Source organism: Bos mutus, chromosome 15, assembly GCF_027580195.1.
Source record: "Bos mutus isolate GX-2022 chromosome 15, NWIPB_WYAK_1.1, whole genome shotgun sequence".
Classification (NCBI taxonomy): domain Eukaryota; kingdom Metazoa; phylum Chordata; class Mammalia; order Artiodactyla; family Bovidae; genus Bos; species Bos mutus.
Window position 1 is genome coordinate 26,867,370 of NC_091631.1, and position 24,220 is coordinate 26,891,589.

At 38.6% G+C, this 24,220-nt stretch overlaps 1 protein-coding gene across 4 annotated transcripts in view; it reads right to left on the bottom strand.

Moving 5' to 3' along the window:
* The window catches only part of UVRAG (UV radiation resistance associated), a 332,821-nt gene that overhangs the window by 159,789 nt on the left and 148,812 nt on the right, over positions 1 to 24,220 (bottom strand). For all 4 annotated transcript variants that reach the window (XM_070383686.1, XM_005902497.2, XM_070383687.1 and 1 more), the window contains one exon: positions 6,406 to 6,532. In XM_070383686.1, the coding sequence (XP_070239787.1) occupies positions 6,406 to 6,532 (127 nt within the window). The remainder of the gene's footprint in view (positions 1 to 6,405; positions 6,533 to 24,220) is intronic.

Below are 24,220 nucleotides of genomic sequence, written 5' to 3' on the forward strand. Positions count from 1 at the left end.
GGTGACATACAGGAATAAGACAGAAAACATTATGTTCCTATTTTCTTAAGATCATTTCAGTTTTACAACTCATCTGATCATCATACACATCCTTGCTACACAAAGTATGTTCCATAGACCAGCAACATCAGCAGAACTTAGAAGCCTGTTAAAACTCAGCAGGGTACTGACACAGTTATAAGTATTATTATTAATTTCATTTTACAGATGAAGCCAAGTAACTGGATAAGGGTATATAGCTGGCAAATGAGCCAGGCATGCATCAAGAACTTTGAATCAAAATCTATGCCTCTAAATTTAAACTATATTTTTCTAAAATTACTGAAATAAAGTAAAATCACAGTTTCAAGATTAATTATTCTTTATTCAAGATTATTATTCCCAAACTGTATTTTATATAGATCAAAAATTTTAAACTTGTTAGCCATGGCCTATTTTATTCACATTCCAAATACATTCCCAATACAGTAGATTTTGTTTGCCATTACATTTCATTTATCTACCAATCTCAATGGTCTGAAATACAGTGAAGACAAACAGGAAGCCAAAAAAAAAAAGATGCAGTGCAGATAAACTAAGGACAGAGAATTCATGTCCTATATGTAATGCACATGACCTAGACACGAGCCACTCAGAGCCTCACTCTATGCTAATGCTCCCTGGGTGCCATATAAGGCACTAACCTAGGCAATAAGAAGGAAGCTAATATAAAAATGACAAGTTTCTGCCCTCAAAGTTCAAACGTACTAATTGGTAAAATAAGGCAACATCAAAAATACTATGGGGATACAGAAGAGGGATAAAGAAATTTCTGGAAGAAGCAGAAGAAAGCCTCAAAAGAGAGGTCATATTTAAGCATGTCTTTGAAGAAACAAAATAACTGAACCAAGCAGAGAGAAGCAATGTTCTTATAACAAGCAAAGAGGTGAGAAAGCACAGAAAAAAGACTATTGTTTCTGAATGATGGATTAGCATGTATCAGATTTACCCTCCCACTATAAACAACTAAAATAGAAATCATACAAAAGTATATGCGGCAAGTCTCAGTTTCTGGGTAACAGGCAGCCCAGGATAGTGGTTTCTGAGAGAAGAGAAAAAAACCCTGCTGCTTATCAACTAAGTTTACACAATATTTTAAGTCCTTTGTTGTCATTTCAACAATCTTCACAGCATCTTCACCAGGAGCAGTTTCCACCTCAAGAAACCACTTTCTTGGCCCATCTATAAAAAGTAACACCTTATCTAAGTTTTTATCATGAGCTTGTAGCAATTCAATCACATCTTCAGCCTTCACTTCTAATTCAAGTTCTCTGGCTATTTCTGCAACAACTGCAGATCTCTCATGTGACCAGGTACTATCAATGAGCAGTAATATTTTGAAAGTAAATGAGCAGTAATATTTTGAAAGAAATCTTCTCTCCTAAGCAATACGTCTCAACAGTAGGCATAAAATATTCAGTACACTATATTGTATACAGAGGTAGGTGCTGTCTTCTAGGCTTTCTTTTTCCATTTATAGAGCACAGGAAGAGTAGATTTTGCATAATTCTTAAGGGTCCTAGGATTTCAGTTCAGTTCAGTTGCTCAGTTGTGTCCCACTCTTTGCAACCCCACAGACTGCAGCACGCCAGGCCTCCCTGTCCATCACCAACTCCCGGAGTTTACTCAAACTCATGTCCATTGAGTCAGTGATGCCATCCAGCCATCTCATCCTCTGTCGTCTCCTTCTCCTCTCGCCTTCAATCTTTCCCAGCATCAGGGTCTTTTCAAATGAGTCAGCTTTTCGCATCAGGTGGCCAAAATATTGGAGTTTCAGCTTCAGCATCAGTCCTTCCAATGAACATTCAGGACTGATCTCCTTTAGGATGGACTGGTTGGATCTCCTTGCAGTCCAAGGGACTCTCAAAGAGTCTTCTCCAACACCACAGTTCAAAAGCATCAATTCCACTGGACTCAACTTTCTTTATAGTCCAATACATGACTACTGGAAAAACCACAGCCTTGACTAGACGGACCTTTGTTGGCAAAGCAATGTCTCTGCTTTTTAATATGCTGTCTAGGTTCATAACTTTCCTTCCAAGCAGCAAGCGTCTTTTAATTTCATGGCTGCAGTCACCATCTGCAGTGATTTTGGAGCCCCCCCAAAAATAAAGTCTGCCACAGTTTCCACTGTTTCTCCATCTATTTGCCACGAAGTGATGGGAGTGGATGCCATGATCTTTGTTTTCTGAATGTTGAGCTTTAAGGCAACTTTTTCACTCTCCTCTTTCATCAAGAGGCTCTTTAGTTCTTCTTCATTTTCTGCAATAAGGGTGGTGTCATCTGCGTATCTGAGGTTACTGATATTTCTCTCAGCAATCTTGATTCCAGCTTGTGCTTCCTCCAATCCAGTTGTTTCTCATGATGTACTCTGCATATAAGTTAAATAAGCACAGTGACAATATACAGCCTTGACATGTTCCTTCTCCTATTTGGAACCAGTCTGTTGTTCCATGTCCAGTTCTAACTGTTGCTTCCTGACCTGCATACAGATTTTTCAAGAGGAAGGTCAGGTGGTCTGGTATTCCCATCTCTTTCAGAATTTTCCACAGTTTATTGTGATCCACACAGTCAAAGGCTTTGGCATAGTCAATAAAGCAGAAATAGATGTTTTTCTGGAACTCTCTTGTTTTTTCGATGATCCAGCAGATGTTGGCAATTTGATCTCTAGTTCTGCCTTTTCTAAAACCAGCTTGAACATCTGGAAGTTCATGGTTCACATATTGCTGAAGCCTGGCTTGGAGAATTTTGAGCATTACTTTACAAGCATGTGAGATGAGTGCAATTGTGTGGTAGTTTGAGCTTCAGTTCAGTTCAGTTGCTCAGTCGTGTCCAACTCTTTGCGACCCCATGAATCGCAGCATGCCAGGCCTCCCTATCCATCACCAACTCCCGGAGTTCACCCAGACTCACGTCCATCGAGTCAGTGATGCCATCCAGCCATCTCATCCTCTGTCGTCCCCTTCTCCTCCTGCCCCCAATCCCTCCCAGCATCAGAGTCTTTTCCAATGAGTCAACTCTTCGCATGAGGTGGCCAAAGTACTGGAGTTTCAGCTTTAGCATTATTCCTTCCAAAGAAATCCCAGGGCCGATCTCCTTCAGAATGGACTGGTTGGATCTCCTTGCAGTCCAAGGGACTCTCAAGAGTCTTCTCCAACACCGGTAAATGAGCACTGGCTTTGACTTAAAGTCACCAGCTGTGTTAGCTCCTAACAAGAGAGTCAGCCTGTTCTTTAAAGCTAGGCATTGACTTCTCTTCTTTAGCTATGAAAATCCTAGAAGGCATCTTATTAAATATGGATGTTTTGTTTTCACTAAAAAATCTGCTGTTTAGTGTCGCCACCTTCATTCATTATCTAACCAAATCTTCTTGATGACTTGCTGCAGCTTCTACATCAGTACTTGCTGTTTCACCTTGCACTTCTATATTTCGGAGACAGCCTCTTCCCTTAACTTAATGGAGTAGTCTCTGCTAGCATCAAACATTTCTTCTGCAGCTTCCTCACCTCTCTCAGCCCTCAAAGAATTGAAGGGAGTTAGAGCCCTGCTCTGGATTACTGCTGTTGCTGCTGTTTAGTCGCTTCAGTCGTGTCCGACTCTGTGCGACCCCATAGACGGCAGCCCACCAGGCTCCCCCGTCCCTGGGATTCTCCAGGCAAGAACTCTGGAGTGGGGTGCCATTTCCTTCTCCAATGCATGAAAGTGAAAAGTGAAAGTCAAGTCGCTCAGTCGTGTCTGACTCTTCATGACCCCATGGACTGCAGTCTACCAGTCTCCTCCGCCCATGGGATTTTCCAGGCAAGAGTACTCTGGATTAGGCTCTGGCTTAATTGAATATTGTGACTGATTTGACCTTCTAAGCAGACCTTAGTCTAAAACTTTCTCTATATCAGCAATACAACTATTTAACTTTTTATCATCCATGTACTCAATGAAGTAGCACTTTTAATTTCCTTCAAGAACTTTTGTTTGCATTCACAGCTTGGCTGTTTGGCTCAAGAGCCTAGCTTTCAGCCTATCTTGGCTTTCAACATGCTTTCCTCACTAAACATAATCATGTTTAACTTTTGATTTAAAGTGACAGACATACGATTCTTCCTTTCACTTGAACATTTAGAGGTTACTGTCAGGTTATTAACTAACTTAATTTCAGTATTATTGTGGCTCAGGGAATAGGAAGACTCCAGGGGAGGGACAAAGGGAAATGGCTAGTCAGTAAAACAGAACATACATAACATTTATTAAGTTTATTGTCTTATATGGGTGTGATTTGTGGTGTCCCTAAACAATTACAACTGTACATCAAAGATCACCATAACAAATACAATAATAATGTAAAAGTCTGAAGTACTGCAGTTACCATAGGATTTAGCAACTCTACTCTCAGGTATATTCGAGAGAAATAAAAACATACTTCCCTACAGAAACTTAGATATGAATGTTCACAGAAGCATTATTCAGAAGGGCAAAAAATGGAAACAATCCAAATTTTCATCAATGGACGGATGTACAAATAACATGTAGTATACCCATGTAACTAAATTTTATTTTAAAAACAGAAGTAGTGATGCATGCTACAACATGAATGAACCTTGAAATATTACATTAAATGAAAAAAGTTGATTACAAAAGACCACATATTGTATGATTCCATTTATAAAAATTGTACAGAAAAGACAAATTTATAGAAAAAGAAAACAAATCAGTGCTCACTTAAGATTTGTGAAAGGGGGCATGTGGATCAATGTTTAATGGGTACACAGTTTCTTTTAGAAGAGACATATTGTGATCATTGTACAACCCTATGAATAAACACCAAAACACTGATTTATACACTTTTAAATGACCTGCTTGGTATATGAATTAAATCTCAATAGAGCTGTTTAATAGACTGTTGAACATAGAAAGCAATGGCAACCCACTCCAGTACTCTTGCCTGGAAAATCCCATGGACGGAGGAGCCTGGTAGGCTGCAGTCCATGGGGTCGCTAGGAGTTGGACACAACTGAGTGACTTCACTTTTCATTTTCGTGCATTGGAGAAGGAAATGGCAACCCACTCCAGTATTCTTGCCTGGAGAATCCCAGGGACAGGGGAGCCTGGTGGGCTGCTGTCTATGGGGTCGCACAGAGTCCGACATGACTGAGGCAACTTAGCAGCAGAAGTAGCAGAGCTGTTTAAAAAACTTTTTATAATTTTCTTATGTCATAAAATAATTAGAATAGAGTCAGTTTAATTATGTGCGTGTGCACTCAGTCGCTCAGTCGTGTCTGACTCTTTGCAAACCCACTGTCGCCCATCAGGCTCCTCTGTCCATGGCATTTTCCAGGCAAGAATACTGGATTATAGTATAAACTGAATTATAAATATATAATTAGCTTACAGTATAAATAAATTTTAAAAATTATAAAAAACACAAAAAATTACGCAAACCAATTTTTAAAAAAGCAGGGTGGGGGGTTACTTTAACAGATGCTTCAAAGGAGTATTCCCAATCAGTAAGAAACACAAAATAGTGTTCAACTTCATTAGTCTTAAGGGAAAGAAAAATTAAAATTCCAAGAGGACGCTACAACATACCCACCAGGAAAGCTAAAATACAAAAACAGAAAGTATCAAACACCGACAAGGATGCAGGATACACTGCTGGATGGAAAAGACACAAACTGGCAAAACTACTTTGGAAAACTTTTGGACACAACCTACTAAAGCTGAAGATACACGTATCCTATGGCTATGTAATTCTGCTCCTGGGTTTATAGCCGAAAGAAATGCATTTTAAAAATGTCCTTTAAGAAACATGTACTATACCATTCAAGGAAGCATTATTTGTTATAGTCCCAAACTAGAAATTAATGAAATGCCAAAAGCAAGATTAAATAAATTCATATTCGTACAGTGGAATACTATCAGCAGTTAAAATAACTAAGACTACATTACGTTCAGGTAGGGATGAATCTTACAAAAATGTTGAAAGCCAACACATAAAATGTACATATTATATACTCCTATTGTATACAGTTCAAAATCAGGCAAACTCAACCTATGGTATATGGAGTTAAGGTAGCAGGATGTCTGGCTAGAGATGCCACGAATGGAAGAGAACATGAAGCCTCTGGGGTTCCAGGGTCCTTATAATGCCTGTTTCCTGACAGGAGATTCTGCTTACGCAGGTGTGTTCAATTTGAAAATGTGAAGTGTGTGTGTGTGTGCATATGTACACTTTTTTCACCAATTTCAAAATACTTCAAAAATTTTTTTTAATTTGTTTTAGTAAACTTATAAAGATGACTATTTAAGCCCACGGTGAAAAAGGAAAATTACTGAATGTGGAGGCTAGGCAGTTTGTAAGGTATTTTCACTCACCTTTGTCCTGTAATGCAATTTGTTCTTTATGCAGCAAGACTACCTCCCGTCCCAAAGCTTTCTTCTGTCTTTCCAGTTCATTTCGAAGCACCAAAATTTTTAATTGCAGGCACTCACTTTCTTTTTTCTAAATAATTAAAAATACAGGTAAATTTATGAATATAAAAGTTATGACTGAATAACAACATGCACAATATTTCATATGTGAGTGGTTTAAAGCACTTTAATACTCATGTAACTTATAGATCTCTTGAGTGATTTAATTATCAGCATCTGTCATTTTAATGGAATGAATACAGATGTAAGCAAAATGCAGATTAGAAATAAATCTAAAGTCTGGGAACAGTTCTTTCTAAAAGACACTATAAAATATCTCAGGCCTCTTTCCTGATACCACAATGCAATATGACACAAGTTAATAACAAAAAAAGGGGGTTTCCTTGGTGTTTCAGTGGTTAAGAACCTGCCTTGTAAGGCAAGGAACACTGGTTCAATCTCTGGTCCCTTCATGCCTCAGAGCAGCTAAGTTTATGCGCCACAACTACTGAGCCATGCTCTGGAGCCCACAAGCCACAGCTACTGAAGCCCGTGCGCCTTAGAGCCCGTGCTCCGCAACAAGAGAGGGCACCACGATGAGAGGCCTGCACAGCGCAGCGAGTGAGTAGCCCTGGCTCGCTGCAGCTAGAGAAAGCCTGCACACAAGAAGGAAGACACACCACAGCCAAAAAAACAACTCAACTCTTTTTAAAAGCCCTACTGGAATTAGAAATTAGACTGATATTGAATTGAATTAAAAACAATAATAAAGAAACAGTTTTCAAAATGTTCAACACAGAGTTACCTTAGGACCCAGAGTTGCACCCAACAGAGTTAAAAACATGTCCATACAAAAATGTGAATATGACTGTTAGAGCAGCAGTACTCATAATAGCCAAACAATGAAGTCAAGCCAAACGTGCACTATCTGATGACTAGATAAATAAAATGTGGTGGATATTCAAAGGAATACTATTTGGCAGTAACAAGTGAAGTACTGATATATGCTACAACATGGATGAATCCTGAAAACATTATACTAATTGAAAAAAAGCCAGTTTTAAAAGGCCACAGACTCCCATTTATATGAAATTTCCAAAATAAGCAAATCCACAGAGAAAAGATTTCCATCCTTACCAAGCTAAACTAAAGGTGCTCTAATAACCCACAGATTTTGGAGAAACCCAAGTAGGGACCTGGTGTTTTCAACCCATCCAAACAGTAACTAGCCAAGCCACACCACAAGGGGAGCCTGGAGCCTTGCTAACAGCATAACAATGTAACCCTCTACCTCCCTACTGGGTAATATCAGAGGCAGCCAAGTAGAGAGAGCTTTCACTACTATGCAGTGGTGTTGAAACCACCCTATCATCTACACGGGCAGTTAGAACTCCCACCCTTAATCAACACTATCAACTCCTTTTGCGTGTGCACACACACACAGAAACACTCCCCCTCTCTCTCTCTCTCTCTCTCACACACACACACCTCTGCCACATGGGTGTCAACGGAAGCTTCTTGGGGAACTTGGACTTCTACCGCAACTTGGCAGTAATGAGATGGTTGCTCTTCCTTCCTCTACCAGAGGTGTCAGAGGAAGTCAGGTAAAATAGAAGATTTAAATAAGATCCAGAGACTCATAATATAATACCCCAAATGTACAAGTTTCAATGAAAAATCACTCATGATATTAAGAACTACAAAGATGTCAAGTAAATAAAAAAGGATAATCAACAAATGCCAACACTTGAGACAAACAGAAAATATAATTATCTGACAAAGATCTGAGAGTAGCTATCACAAAAATGCTTCAATAGAAATTAAGAACCTATATGGGAATAGAATCTTAAAATGAGTGGATATATGTATAACTGATTCACTATGCTGTACAGCAGAAACTAACACAACACTGTAAATAAACTACACTCCAATAAAAACTAATTTGAAAAAAGAAATTAAGAACATGCTTGAAACAAAACAGAACATCTTGACAAAAAAAAATAGAAAATCTCAATACAGAAAGTGAAAACCTAAGAACTGAAATTAAAAAACTCAATGAATGAGCTCAAAAGAAGAATGTAGGAAACAAAGAAAAGAATCTTTAATCTGTAAGACAGAACAATAGAAACTACCCAGTTTAAACAACAGAGATACAAATGAACAGAATCGCAGGAATCTGCAGAATGATACCAATTTGTATCATCAAGTACCAGGAGGAAAGTAGAAAGTGGGCAAAAATGAAAAGTACTTGTAGAAATAATGGTTACAAATTTTCCAAATTAGGCAAAATAAATCTACCAATTCAAGAAGTTAGAGAACTCCAAACAGAATAAATTACATGAAGAAAATCACAACGTAAATGAAACCAAAAGCTATGTTTTTGAAAAGGTCAATATGGATAAACTTCTAGCCAGGCCAACCAAGAGAAAAGACAGAAACTACTAATATGAGAAATGAAAGAAGGATCATCACAATCATCTCACAGACATTAAAAGAATAATTTAAAATATTATAAAAACCATCAGCAGATGAATGGATAAGAAAGCTGTGGTACATATACACAATGGAGTATTACTCAGCCATTAAAAAGAATACATTTGAATCAGTTCTAATGAGGTGGATGAAACTGCAGCCTATTATACAGAGTGAAGTAAGCCAGAAAGAAAAACACCAATACAGTATACTAACGCATATATGTGGAATTTAGAAAGATGGTAATGATAACCCTGTATATGAGACAGCGAAAGAGACTGATGTATTGAACAGTCTTTTGGACTCTGTGGGATAGGGAGAGGGTGGGATGATTTGGGAGAATGGCATTGAAACATGTGTAATATCATATATGAAACAAGTCTCCAGTCCAGGTTCGATGCATGATACTGGATGCTTGGGGCTGGTGCACTGGGACGACCCAGAGGGATGGTATGGGGAGGGAGAAGGGTTCAGGATGGGGAACACATGTATACCTGTGGCGGATTCATTTTGATATATGGCAAAACCAATACAATATTGTAAAGTTAAAAAAATAAAAACATAAAAAAAAAACTCTATGCCCATAAATTTGATAACTTAGAAGAAACAGATCAACTCCATGAAAGACAATCTACCATAACTCACAGTAGGAGAAATAGAAAATCCACACAGGTCTACACACACGCACACACACCTCACAGTAGGAGAAATAGTATATATATATACACACACATATATGTATATATGTATGTCTATTCAGATTATCTATTTCTCCCAGTGTGAGTTTTGGTAGTTATGGTAGATTTTATATATATATATATATACAATTTCTTATATATAAGAAATTAAATCAATAATTAATAACCTTCAAAAACGTAAAGCACCAATCCTGATGGTTTTACTGATGGATTTTACCAAACATTTAAATAAGACATAATACCATTTTTTGAAAATCTCTCCCAAAAGTTCCAGAAGAACTTCCTAACTCATTCTATGAGGCCAGCATCATCCTCACATCAAAATCAAAGACATCACTAGAAAGGAAAATTACAAACCAATATTTCTCACAAACATAGGTGCAAAATCCCCAACAAAATATTGGCAAATCAAATCATCTATATATATAAAGAATTATACCATGGCCAAATGAACTGTATTCCAAGTATATAAGACAAAGGTTCAGCTTTCAATAATCAATTAATGGATTCACCACATCAACCAGGCTAAACAAAAAAACCACATAACCATATCAATAGGTACTGAAAAAGCATGCAACAAAATTCAACTAGAAGTAAAGAAGAACTTCATCAATTTAGTAAAGAATACTTGCCAAGAAACCTACTAATATTTGCCAAAATATTTAATGGTGAGAAGCCAGATGCTTTCCTCCTATGCTGGAGAACAACACAAGGATGTTCCCCACTTTCACCACTGCATGTACTGAAAGTCCTAGCTAAGCAATAAGGGAAGAAAAGGAAATAAAAGATATATATACTGGGAAAGAAGAAATGAAATCATCTTTGTTTACAGACGGTATGACTGTCTATGCAGAAGATTCCAAAGAATCAACAACAACAACAAAAAAAACCCAAAAAACCAATCTAAAACCTCCTAGAACTAATAGGTGATTATTAAGAGCAAGGTTGCATGACACAGTTTTAATACACAAAAGTCAACTGCTTTCTTACATAACAACAAAGGATAATGGGAATTTGAAATTAAAAACACAGCATCGATTATATTAGCGTGAAAGTATAAAATACTTAGGTATAAATCTAACAAATTATGTAGAAGAGCTACAAGAAGGCAACTACAAAAATCCAAAGAAAGTAGTCAAAGGAGACACCGCCCAAAATGGAGAATATCCATGTTCATGGAGAGGAAGATACTAGTAAGATATATCAATTTTTCCCAACTTGATCTACAGATTTAGCAACATTTCAGCAAATTATTTTGTGGATATCAACAAACCGATTATAAAGTTTAAAGAGAAAAGCAAAAAACCCAGAGTCACCAACAAAAGTACAAAGTAGGAAGACTGACACTGCTGCTGCTGCATTGCTTCAGTCGTGTCCGACTCTGTGCGACCCCATAGACGGCAGCCCACCAAGCTCCACTGTCCCTGGGATTCTCCAGGCACAAACATTGGAGTGGGTTGCCATTTCCTTCTCCAATGCGTGAAAGTGAAAAGTGAAAGGGAAGTCGCTCAGTCGCGACCCCATGGACTGCAGCCCACCAGGCTCCTCCATCCATGGGCATCTTCTGTCAAGACTTACTATAAAGCTACAGTAATGAAGACAGTTGGGTATGGGCAAAAGAAGAGACAGACAAATCAACAGAACAGAATACAGAGCCCAGAAATATGGTCCCCAACTAATCTTTGAGAAAGGAATAAAAACAATTCAATGGAGAAAGGGTAGCCTTTTCACCAAAGGGTGCTGGAACCACTGGACACTCACATACAAACGAACAAAAACAAAATAAAGAATTTAGATACAGATTTATACGTCTCACAAAAATTAACTCAAAATCAATCACATATCTAAATGTGAAATAAAAGTTACTACAACTACACAACTTTTAAAGGATAACAGTGGAGAAAATCCAGGTAGCCTTAGGCTCGGAGATGATTTTCTACTGCTGCTTCTGCTGCTAAGTCGCTTCAGTCGTGTCCGACTCTGTGTAACCCCATAGATGGCAGCCCACCAGGCTCCCCCGTCCCTGGGATTCTCCAGGCAAGAACACTGGAGTGGGTTGCCATTTCCTTCTCCAATGCATGAAAGTAAAAAGTGAAAGTGAAGTCGCTCAGTCGTGTCCAACTCTTAGCGACCCCATGGACTGCAGCCTAATAGGCTCCTCCGTCCACGGGATTTTCCAGGCAAGAGTACTGGAGTGGGGTGCCATTGCCTTCTCCTGATTTTCTACATACATCACCAATGAGCCATGAAGGAAGAAACTGTTAAGCTGGACTTCATTAAAATTAAAACTTGTGCTCTGCAAAAATGACTATTAGTAAAATGAAAAGAGAAGCCACAGACTGGGAGAAAATATTTGAAAACCAATTATCTGATAAAGGAACAGAATACAAAATGTGCTGCTGCTGCTAAGTCGCTTCAGTCGTGTCTGACTCTGTGCAACCCCACAGATGGCAGCCCACCAGGCTCCCCCGTCCCTGGGATTCTCCAGGCAAGAACACTGGAGTGGGTTGCCATTTCCTTCTCCGATGCATGAAAGTGAAAAGTGAAAGTGAAGTCGCGCAGTCGTGTACGACTCTTCGCGACCCCATGGACTGCAGCCTACCAGGCTCCTCCATCCATGGGATTTTGTGCAAAGAACTCTAAAAACTCAACAACAGAAAAATAAACAACCAAATTAAAAAATAGGCAAACAATCTGAACTGTAACCTCATCAAAGAAGATGTAGGGCATATAAAAAGCATAATAAAGTAAATAAGGATATGAAAAGATTCTCACTATAATAAGTCATCAGGGAACTGTAACTCAAACAACAATTAGATACCACTACACAACTATTGGGGCTTCCCTGGTGGCTCAAGACGGTAAAGCGTCTGCCTGCAATGCAGGAGACCTGGGTTCGATCCCTGGGTTGGGAAGATCCCCTGGAGGAGGAAATGGCAACCCACTCCAGTATTCTTGCCTGGAGAATTCCATGGACAGAGGAGCCTGATAGGCTACAGTCCATGGGATCGCAAAGAGTCGGACACGACTGAGCGACTTCACTTCACTTCACCTCACACGACTATTAAAATGGTTTAAATTGCACATACTCACAATACTAAATGTTTGCAAGGATGTGGAGCAACAGGAACTTTCACTCATGGTTGATTGATGGCAATGCAAAACGGTATAGCCATTTTAGAAGATGGTCTGGCAGTTCCTCACAAAATTAAACATAGGTTTACTAAATGATCTAAAAACTGTGTTCCTAGATATTAACCCGGATGAGCTGAAAACTTGTGTTCACACAGACCTAAACATAAATGTCTACAACAGTTTTATTCAAAACTGCTAAAACTTGGAAGCAACCAAAATATACCTCAAAAGGTTAAAAGATAAACTGTGGCATATCCAATAACAATGGAGCATTATTCAGCAAAAAGAAAAAAGGAAGAAATGAGCTATGAAAAGCTATGAGAAGACATGGAGGAACCTTAAATGAATAGAGCTAAGTTCAACATTCAGAAAACGAAGATCATGGCATCTGGTCCCATCACTTCATGGGAAATAGATGGGGAAACAGTGGAAAAGTGTCAGACTTTACTTTTTGGGCTCCAAAATCACTGCAGATGGTGACTGCAGCCATGAAATTAAAAGACGCTTACTCCTTGGAAGAAAAGTTATGACCAACCTAGATAGCATATTGAAAAAGAGAGATATTACTTTGCCAACAAAGGTCTGTCTAGTCAAGGCTATGGTTTTTCCAGTGGTCATGTATGGATGTGAGAGTTGGACTGTGAAGAAAGCTGAGTGCCGAAGAATTGATGCTTTTGAACTGTGGTGTTGGAGAAGACTCTTGAGAGTCCCTTGGACTGCAAGGTGATCCAACCAGTCCATCCTAAAGGAGATCAGTCCTGGGATTTCTTTGGAAGGAATGATGCTGAAGGTGAAACTCCAATATTTTGGCCATCTCATGCGAAGAGTTGACTCATTGGAAAAGACCCTGATGCTGGGAGGGATTGGGGGTAGGAGGAGAAGGGGATGACAGAGGATGAGATGGCTGGATGCCATCACCGACTCAATGGACACGAGTTTGAATGAACTCCTGGAGTTGGTGATGGACAGACAGGCCTGGCCTGCCGTGATTCATGGGGTCACAAAGAGTCTGACAGGACTGAGAGACTGAACTGAACTGAAATGAAGTAAAAGAAACCAATCTGAAAAAGCTACATCTTATATCATCCCAACTATGTTACATTCCTATGTTACATTGTTACACTGAGTGCTGCACTCAATACAACATAAAATTTGGAAAACTCAGCAGTGGCCATAAAACTGGAAAAGGTCAGTTTTCATTCCAATCCCAAAGAAAGGCAATGCCAAAGAATGTTCAAACTACTGCATAATTGCACTCATCTCACATACTAGCAAGGTAATGCTCAAAATTCTCCAAGCCAGGCTTCAACAGTACATGAACCAAGAACTTCCAGATGTTCCAGATGGATTTAGAAAAGGCAGAAAAACCAGAGATCAAATTGCCATCCATTAGATCATAGAAAAAGCAAGAGAATTCCAGAAAAACATCTGCTTTTGCTTTACTGAGTACGCCAAAGCCTTTGCCTATGTGGACCACAACAAACTGTGGAAAATTCTTCAAGAGATGGAACACCAGACCATCTTACCTGCCTCCTGAGAAATCTGTACGCAGGTCAAAAAGCAACAGTTAGAACCGGACATTGAACAACAGACTGGTCCCAAATTGGGAATGGAGTACATCAAAGATGTATATTGTCACCCTGTTTATTTAACTTATATGCAGAGTACATCATGCAAAAAGCTGGGCTGGATGAAGCACAAGCTGGAATCAAGATTGCCGGGAGAAATATCAATAACCTCAGATATTCAGATGACACTACCTTTATTGCAGAAAGCAAAGAAGAACTAAAGAGGCTCTTGATGAAAATGAAAGAGTGAAAAAGTTGACTTAAAACTCAACATTCAAAAAATGAAGATTATGGCATCCAGTCCCATCACTTCATGGCAAACAGATGGGGAAACAATGGAAACAGTGACAGACTTTATTTTCTTGGGCTCCAAAATCACTGCAGATGGTGACTACAGCCATGAAACTAAAAGACACTTGCTCCTTGGAAGAAAAGTTATGACAAACCTAGACAGCATATTAAAAAGCAGAGAAATTACTTTGCCAACAAAAGTCTGTCTAGTCAAGGCTATGGTTTTTTCAGTAGTCATGTATGGATGTGAGAGTTTGACTATAAAGAAAGCTGAGCACTGAAGAACTGATGCTTTTGAACTGGGGTGCTGGAGAAGACTCTTGAGGGTCCCTTGGACTGCAAGGAGATCTGATCAGTCAGTCCTAAAGGAACTCAGTCCTGAATATTCATTGGAAGGACTGTTATACTGAAGCTGAAACTCCAATACTTTGGCCACGTGATCCAAAGAACTGACTCACTGGAAAATGATACTGGGAAAGATGGAAGGCAGGAGGAGAAGTGGACGACAGAGGATAAGATGGTTGGATGGCATCACTGACTTGATGGACATGAGTTTGAGCAAGCTCCAGGACTTGGTCATGGACAGGGAAGCCTGGCGTGCTGCAGTCCACTGGATCAGAGTCGGACACGACTGAACAACTGAACTGAACTGATGTTACATTCTGAAAAAACGCAAAACTGTGGAAACCTGCAGTTGCCAGGTGTTATGAGGGAAGGAGAAAAGGATAAACAGGTGAACTGTGGGAGATTTTTAGGCCGGTGAAGCGATTTTGTATGACACTGTAAAGGTGAAAACGTTATGCATTTGTCAAAACTCAGGATTATACAATAGAGTGAATCCTATTGATTCAACAACAGTAACAAATGTGCCACTCTAACACAGATGTTAACAACAAAAGAAATGGGAGGGGCAGCTTTCGGTACTTTCTGCACCATTTTTCTGTAAATATAAAACTACTCTAAAACACAAAATTCATTTTTTAAAAAAGTGATAGAACTGCACTTCAAAAAACTCAATTTTACTGAATCTTCATTTCATAAAACAAATCCCAGATACATTCTACCAAAGAATCAATTAAGTCTGCTAAATTAAGTTTGCTTATTTATCTTTCCATAAAATATTTCCTTTTTAAACCTATAAAATCATGCTTTAAACTTAACTCTGCCTCCCTTTTAATTCAAATATCCTGCCAGAATTTGCTTTCAGATAAAATGTGAAATCCTACCCCCACAATGAACATATATCTGCCTGCACATGTTTGCATTCACACACTATCACCGCACTATGAATGTATGTGCCCTTCTCTCTTAAGTCTTTATCCAGTGTCAAGAATATGGTTTTCATGGTTTTCTATAACAAAATTCTTAACTAAACGGTCCTTTTCCCAAGTCATATACTAGGTAAAATTTTAATGGGGAGAAGATACAAAATTAATTCAGTAAACTGAATAGGTTACTGAGCCCTGGGATGAGCTGGTGGAAAACTTTTAAAAGAAAAAACTCAGCATCTCCATTTGATTCCAAGACAATGAGAAAGCACGGGTACTCAGTGAGATGAGTACTGGTATGGCCTTGCTGGGGCAATGGGCATGGAAAATGACTTTTGGTAATTGTGTGGAAACTACAGCTATCGTCTCTCACCCAAAATGCTTTCTTCCTCATCTCTGAAATACTGATTCTAAACAGATGGTATGATCATCTCTTAAAGACATTCAAGCCAAGAAAACAAGCAGTAAAGCTTATTTCCAATCATTATTATTACATTTGACTGGAAAATTTTATGAAATACAAGACATTTCTAGGCAATTTTTTTTCTGAACAAATCATAATATTTACGAAGGGCCTACTACGTTTTTTTAGATAAATGAGAAGTGGTTTCTGCTTTCTAAGGGTTTGGGTCTAAGTGGAGACCAAAGCCATTTTGCCAACTCCCTGTAAAAACAAAAGCCAAAACCCACTGAGGACACTTATGAAAGAAAGAGGAATCAAGAAACAATCTGGGTGTCTTTGGTAATCCAGTGGAGAGATCAGTGTTTTCATATCACTGAGGGAAAAACTATATAAATTCTTAGGAACAATCATTTTCTCTAAAGAGTGCTCATTTTCCTTAACCTGAATTTTTCTACAAAACATTTAAACTAGATTCTACCTATGTAGAGGAACACACTAGAAAAGAAAAACAACTCTTCGGAGAACACAAGGATACGCATAGGTAGGACAGTTAATCTGCTCTTACTGCAGGGTACATGCTCAAACTGGGTTATGTTTATTAGAATCAAAGAACTAAGGGTACACGTTGGTCTAAATACTAAACTAATAGAGGAAGGCATGTGAATGGTATGTTTGTGTCATAGTCCATGTGCAAAAACTGGCCCATTTACAGAAATATATCAAGTCATTCAAAACCAGGATTGCTGGCTCTCATTTCTGATGAATAAACAAACCCCACCCAAGTGGAATATGAGTCTGCTTCCTTTCAAATGAACCAAAGCACTAAAAGATCTTAATGTTCCATAAGTATCTTCTAACGGGTTTCTGTGTTCTACTTACTTGTTAACTCTAAGCACAGAAGTCATAAGTGTATTTCTACTACATCATTTTTAATTGGATATTAGTGTTTTTATACAACACTGTAATCTGAAAATCACAGATATATCCATCTATTTGTAAGCACACACACTCCTTTTTATGCATCATTATAAAGATATTGATGGGCAATGTTAAAGATTCATTTCAGAATGACAGACCAATCTGTAAATGACACATTAGACAATTTTCTTCTCGTAGATTACACTGGAGCCAAAAAGGCTTAGGCAAAAGTTATCAAAGCAGGGTCCAAGAAACATGAGGGTTCCTAAAAGACCATTTCAGAGTCTGTGAGATAAAAAATATTTTCATAATACTACTAAGCTGCTATCTCCCTTTTTCACTCTCATTTTCTCATAATTGTATAGTTGAGTTTTCCAGAGTAAGATCTGTGATATCACAACAGACTGACTGCAGAAGTAAATGTGCAGATTCAGCTGTCTTTTGTTAACCCACACATTATGAATAGATATACTCTAAATTCTTTGAGATCTCTAAAATTTTTAGAGTATAAAGGGGACTTGAGTGATTTAGGGCATTATTCATCTGTATTAGTTTTCCCACCAAAAGTGGAAACAGTTAACAACCTGAAAAAAAGTTTTAGATCTATGGCAGTTGTCCTGTAAGTTAACAAATTTGCTTCAAAATGTCATTTACAGGTTATTTCTATTGTACCTATCCCTACTTAACCACTAAGAAGTGTAAAATTTTCCTTAGAAAATATTTAATCCAACCCATTAATCTCATAGACTCAGTAGCAATACCAGGCCTAGAACTCAGGTCCAGCTAAGAAGATAAAGTGAAGTGAGTGAAAGTCACTCAGTCGTACCCAACTCTTTGCAACCCCATGGATTATACAGTCCGTAGAATTCTCCAGGCCAGAATTCTAGAGTGGGAAGCTGTTCCCTTCTCCAGGGGATCTTCCCAACCCAGGAATTGAACCGGGATCTCCTGCATTTCAGGCAGATTCTTTACCAGCTGAGCTACCAGGGAAGACCAAGGAGATAAAGCAAATATATACATAATAATAAAACATAAGGAGTTCTGCTTTTGATATAAGAGAATAACAAAGTTTAACAAAATATAAGTTTGACCTAACAAACTGGTCCTCCTGCAAGTAACTGCTATAGATGCTAGGTAAAATGCAAAAAGCTACTATTCGAGGGTTCTAAAGATTGATCAGTGGCAGGCAGATTTGGGGATAAACTCAGAACCTGGTGACACTCGGGGTAAATGCCCTCTTTTTGTTACTTTGCTCGGAGAGTGAAACACCAACAGAAAGACAATTATCATTCTGTCAAGAGGAACGAGAGAAAAGAAATTAGGCAATCCAGGTCACCAGAATGGAGGAATCTGGAGAATGGGACACCCCTAATTCTGTGTAAATTCAATCTGAGGAGTTCCCTGGTGGTAGAGTGGATAAGTGGAGAAGGCAATGGCACCCCACTCCAGTACTCTTGCCTGGAAAATCCCATAGATGGAGGAGCCTGGTGGGCTTCAGTCCATGGGGTCGCTAAGAGTCGGACACGACTGAGCGGCTTCACTTTCACTTTTCACTTTCCTGCATTGGAGAAGGAAATGGCAACCCACTCCAGTATTCTTGCCTGGAGAATCCCAGGGATGGGGGAGCCTGGTGGGCTGACCTCTATGGGGTCGCACAGAGTCAGACACGACTGAAGCGACTTAGCAGCAGCAGAGTGGATAAGAATCTGCCTGCCAATGCAGGGGACACAGGTTCAACCCTCATCTGGGAAGATCCCATATGCCACATGCAGGGCAAGTAAAGCTCATGAGCCACAGCTACAGAAGCCCACATACTCTAGGGCCTGGGAGCCCCAACTATTGAGCCCGTGTGCTGCAACAACTGAAGCATGTCCAATGCTCTACAACAAGAGAAGCCATCACAATGTGAAACCCGTGCACTGCAACGAAGGAGCCCCCACTCACAGCAACTAGAGAAAGCCCAAGCACAGCAACAAAGACCCAGCACAACCAAAAATAAACTTAAAATTTTTTTAAATTCAATCTGAATCCTAAATCATATAGGCATGAGACAACAGACAGCGGCTGTGCCTAAGGATGAGAGTACTGAACTGAAATGTAAGGCAATGTCCACTGCAGGCATGACAGTTTGAGCCTAACCAAGTTAACTACCTACTAAAATGAAAACTAAAATGAAAACATTAATATCTGAAGCAAAGCAACCAAATCCAGAGATTCCACAAAACTACATCCACAATGTCCAGGGTGTGCAATACTACCCAATACACAAAAAGCCAGGAAAACGTGACTCATTCTCTTGGGAAAAGACTATCCACACATGCCAACTCTGAGATGACCCAGATGTTAAAGTTATCAGACACAGACCATAAAGTCACTATTACAAATGCACTGTGCTTAGTTGCTCAGTCGTGTCTGACTCTTTGTGACCCTATGGAGCACAGCCCACCAGGTTCCTCTGTCCATGGGGTTTCTCCAGGCAAGAATACTGGAGTGGGATGCCATGCCCTCCTCCAAGGAATCTTTCCCACCCAAGGACTGAACCCAGATCTCTGGCATTGCAGGCAGATTCTTTACCCCTGAGCCACCTGGGAAGCCCACTATTATAAACATGCTAAGTGGAAAAAAAGTTAAATATTAGGTTGGTGTAAAGGTAATTACGGTTTTGGATCCTGAATTTTATATCATTGTAACTAGGCTCAAACACATCTTTCTCAAACAAAACAGGAACCATTACCATCAACACGTTTTTGCCAATGAGAAATAAGTTTGTTTTTCCTGTAGTATAAAGTATAAAAAGCTTTGCTTCAGGATTCAGTTAACTCCTGGAAAGCATTTTCTGCATTCTGTTGGTTATACAAGCATTTTCCCTACAAAATGTTGTTGAGATGCTTGAAGAAGTGGTAGTCAGTTGGCTAAAGCACAAGTGAATATGGCACATGACGTAAAACTTCACAGCCCGATTCATTCAACTTTTGAAGTGTTGGTTGTGCAATGTGAGGTCAGGCATTGTCTCAGAGAAGAACTGGACTCTTTCTGTTGATCAGTGCTGGCTGCAGGCATTGCAGTTTTCAGTGCATCGCACTGATTTGCTGAACATACTTCTCAGATATAACGGTTTCATTGGGATTCAGAAAGCTGCAGTGGATCACAGAGGCAGCAGACCACCAAACAGTGACCATGACCCTTTTATTGGTGCAAGTTTGGCTTTGGGGAGGCTTTAGAGCTTCTTCTTGGTCCAACCACAGAGCTAGTCATTGCTGGTTGTCCCATAAAATCCATTTTTTGTCACATATCACAATTTGATCAAGAAACAGTTCATTGTTGCATAGAATAAGAGATGACACTTCAAAATGACAATTTTTTGATTTGTGGTCAGCTCAAGAAGCACCCACTTATCAAGCTTTTTCACCTTTCCAATTTGCTTCAAATGTCAAATAACCACAGGATGGTCAACGTTGAGTTCTTGGGCAACTACTTGTGTAGCTGTAAGAGGACCAGTTTCAGTGATCCTCTCAGTTGGTCACTGTCAACTTCTGATGGCCGATCACTGCACTCCCCATCGTCAAAGCTCTCATCTCCTGTGCAAAACTTCTTGAACCACCACTTCACTGTATGTTGGTTAGCAGTTTCTGGGCCAAATGCGCTGTTGATGTTGTAAGTTGTCTCCACTGCTTTCTGACCCATTTTGAACTCAAATAGGAAAATTGCTCAATTTTGCTTTTTGTCTAACATCATTTGCAAAGTCTAAAATCCATATAAAATAAACAACAAGTAATAACTCACTAGCAAAAAACATAAAGCAAGACATTCACATTAAAATGATGTATAACATAACAACATTTAAGAATGTGTATCAATAGCAAATGGCAAATTTCAACAATGCAAAACTGTAATTACTTTTGCACCAACCTAATATTTTCATACTAAGTAAAAAGACATGAAATCTTGGCAGAGTGAAAATGTTAAAAATCCAGGCGAATTCTGCTACTAGTCAAGATGTAGTAGGCAAAAGGAACACTGCCTAACTAATTTTACCAGGCTACCATAATCCTAATACCATTCTAACAAAGTAATTCAAAACACTGCATCCCAATATCCTTAAGGACTGTAGGCACAAAAACTCTGAAATTATTACCAGATCAAATCTAGAAAGGTAAAAAAAAATTACACAGTATATTGTAACCATTGGTTTATTCCAGAAATGCAATGTTAGTTAAACACTTGAAATTAAATCAGTGCAGTTCACAGAATCAAGAAGAAAATGTCATGATCATTTATTTCAATAGATGTAGAAAAAGCATTTGATAAAATTCAACATCCGTTCATGACAAAAATTCAGAAATTAGGAATAAGAGGGAACTTCTGAAAACCAATAAAAGGCATTGCTAACCTTATACTTAATGAAGAAAGCATGAATCATTTTCCCTTATGATTAGAAAAAAGTAAAGGATTTCCATTTGTATCACTTTTATTCAACACTGTACTGTATGTTCTACTGCTGCTGCTGCTAAGTCGCTTCAGTCGTGTCCGACTCTGTGAGACCCCATAGATGGCAGCCCACCAGGCTCCCCCATCCATGGGATTCTCCAGGCAAGAACGCTGGAGTGGGTTGCCATTTCCTTCTCCAATGCAGGAAAGTGAAAAGTGAAAGTGAAGTCGCTCAGTTGTGTCCGACTCTTCACGACCCCATGGACTACAGCCTACCAGGCTCCTTCGTCCATGGGATTTTCCAGGCAAGAGTACTGGAGTGCCACTGCCTTCTCCACTGTATGTTCAAGTTATTGAAATAAGGCAGAAAATTTAAGTGCATAAAGTAATCCAAGTTTGCAGATATGATTGTTTATATAGAAAATCCTAAGAAAGCTACAAAATAACTGCTGCTGCTGCTAAGTCGCTTCAGTCCTGTCTGACTCTGTGCAACCCCATGGACAAAATAACTACTAAATTTTAAAAGTTAGTAAGATTGAAAGATGCAAAGTAACTAACTTAAACTGAATTGTATTCTTATATATTTGCAGTAAACAAATGAGAAACAAAATTTCAAAACAATTCCCCTTACAATAATGTCAAAAACAAATAAAAAGCTTCCCATAAAATACTTAGAAAAAACATAAATAAAAGATGCCCAGAATCTGTGCAGTGCAAGCTGCAGAATATTATTGAGAAAATTAAAGAAAAAATCAAAATAAAAGAGATATATGCCATGTTCATGGATTGGAGAACTTGATATTGTTAAGATTGCAATTCTCTACAAATTGATCCACAAATACTGAACAAATTTCCAGTAGGCTTTTTCTTTTTTTGGTAGAAAGTGTAAGTTGATTCTCAAATTCACTTGTAAATACAAAAAACCTAGAAAACCCACGGGAATTATTCAGTAAGAACCACGTTGGAGAACTTACTTCATCTGGTTTTAAGATGACAAAGATATAATAATATAATAGTAAGGGAGTTTGGTATTGGTAAAGGGCAGACATATAGATCAATGGATCAAAATAGAGAATCCAGAAATAAATGCACTCATCTATGGTCAATTGATTTAAGACAAACTTTCAATTAAATTACATGGGGAAAGGAAAGACTGGTCAAGAAACGATGCTAAATCAACCAGACATTCATACAGAAAACGTTACCTCACTTAATTCACTAAAAAAAAAAACTTAAGATGGATCATAGATCTAAATGTAAGCCCAAAACTGTAAAATTTCTAGAAGAAAACACCAAAGAAAATTTATATGACTTGGGGTTAGGCAGAGATTTCCTAGAAAGAACACAAAAAGCCCTAAACATAAAATTTTTTTAAATGTACTAGATTTCATCAAACTTTAAAACTTTTGCTCTTTAAAGCATCATTAAGAACACAAAAAGGCAAGCCACAAACTTGAAGAAAATATTCCCAACATACATATCAGATAAAGGATGTGTATCCAAAAACACACACAAATACACGTGCCCACATGGTCTTTAACCACAACATATAAAGACAAAAACCTATTTAAAAATGAGGGGAAAAATATGACCTCCTTACAAAGTACACAAGGACTAAAAAAGTAAGCAAATAAATTGTACTAATGGTTTCTCACTATCAGAAAAAGATACTACAATAAACACAATGAAGGGAAAGACCAGAATAAACTCTGTGGAGTTTGAATATATTGGTATGAACTCATGTTAATTTTAATACACAGAGAGACAGATATTTGTGTATACCAGTTCTGTCCACTGAGAGGGCCTAGAAGCAGTTACAACTCAACTGCAATGGCACACTTGTGCCCAGATCTTGTTTCTAAATATCATTATTCAGTGAAAGGAACAGGACTCCTAGGAGAAATGGCTGAGTCTAGGGCTGAGACCGGGATCACATAGTGCGAGAAATTAAGAATCTGTTGTAAAAAGCAAAAAAACATAAAAGAAGAGATGAGGGCAAAAAGACACAGAAGCCAACTTGAGAGAACTCTCAATGCCACAGCTGAAACAAGAAAACAAATAACAATGTATGAGATTGCAAGCTAAAGTATAAAATATATAGATAAAATCCATGCTGATGATTAAATGATCGAATAAATAAATAAATGAGTGGGGAAGAAGGGACCAATCTTCCTCACAAAGAATTCCAAATAATGTGTTAAGATTGTCTCCCCTCCAGGAGGTGGAGCTGAAGTCCCCTCTTCTTGAGTGGAGGCCAGGTTGAGCATCTTGCTTTCCAAACACTGAGTACAGAAAGAGAACTTTAGAGTGCGTAAATGTAGGAGACATTACCTTTAACCAAGGGATCAAGGTTACTATTAGCAGTGATTAGTCATGATTTAAAAGTAGGAAAGAACAAAAAATTGTCAAAGATCAGAGAAGCCTAGGATGTCATGATGACTAAATAAATGTGGTGTCCTGGACTGGATATTGGAACAAAAAAAAAAAGACATTAGAACCGAGTTTAATTGCAACAAAACATCAGGCAAACCCCAATCAAGGGATATTATATAAAACAGCTGACCAAGTAATCCTTAAAACTGTCAAGCTCATACAAAA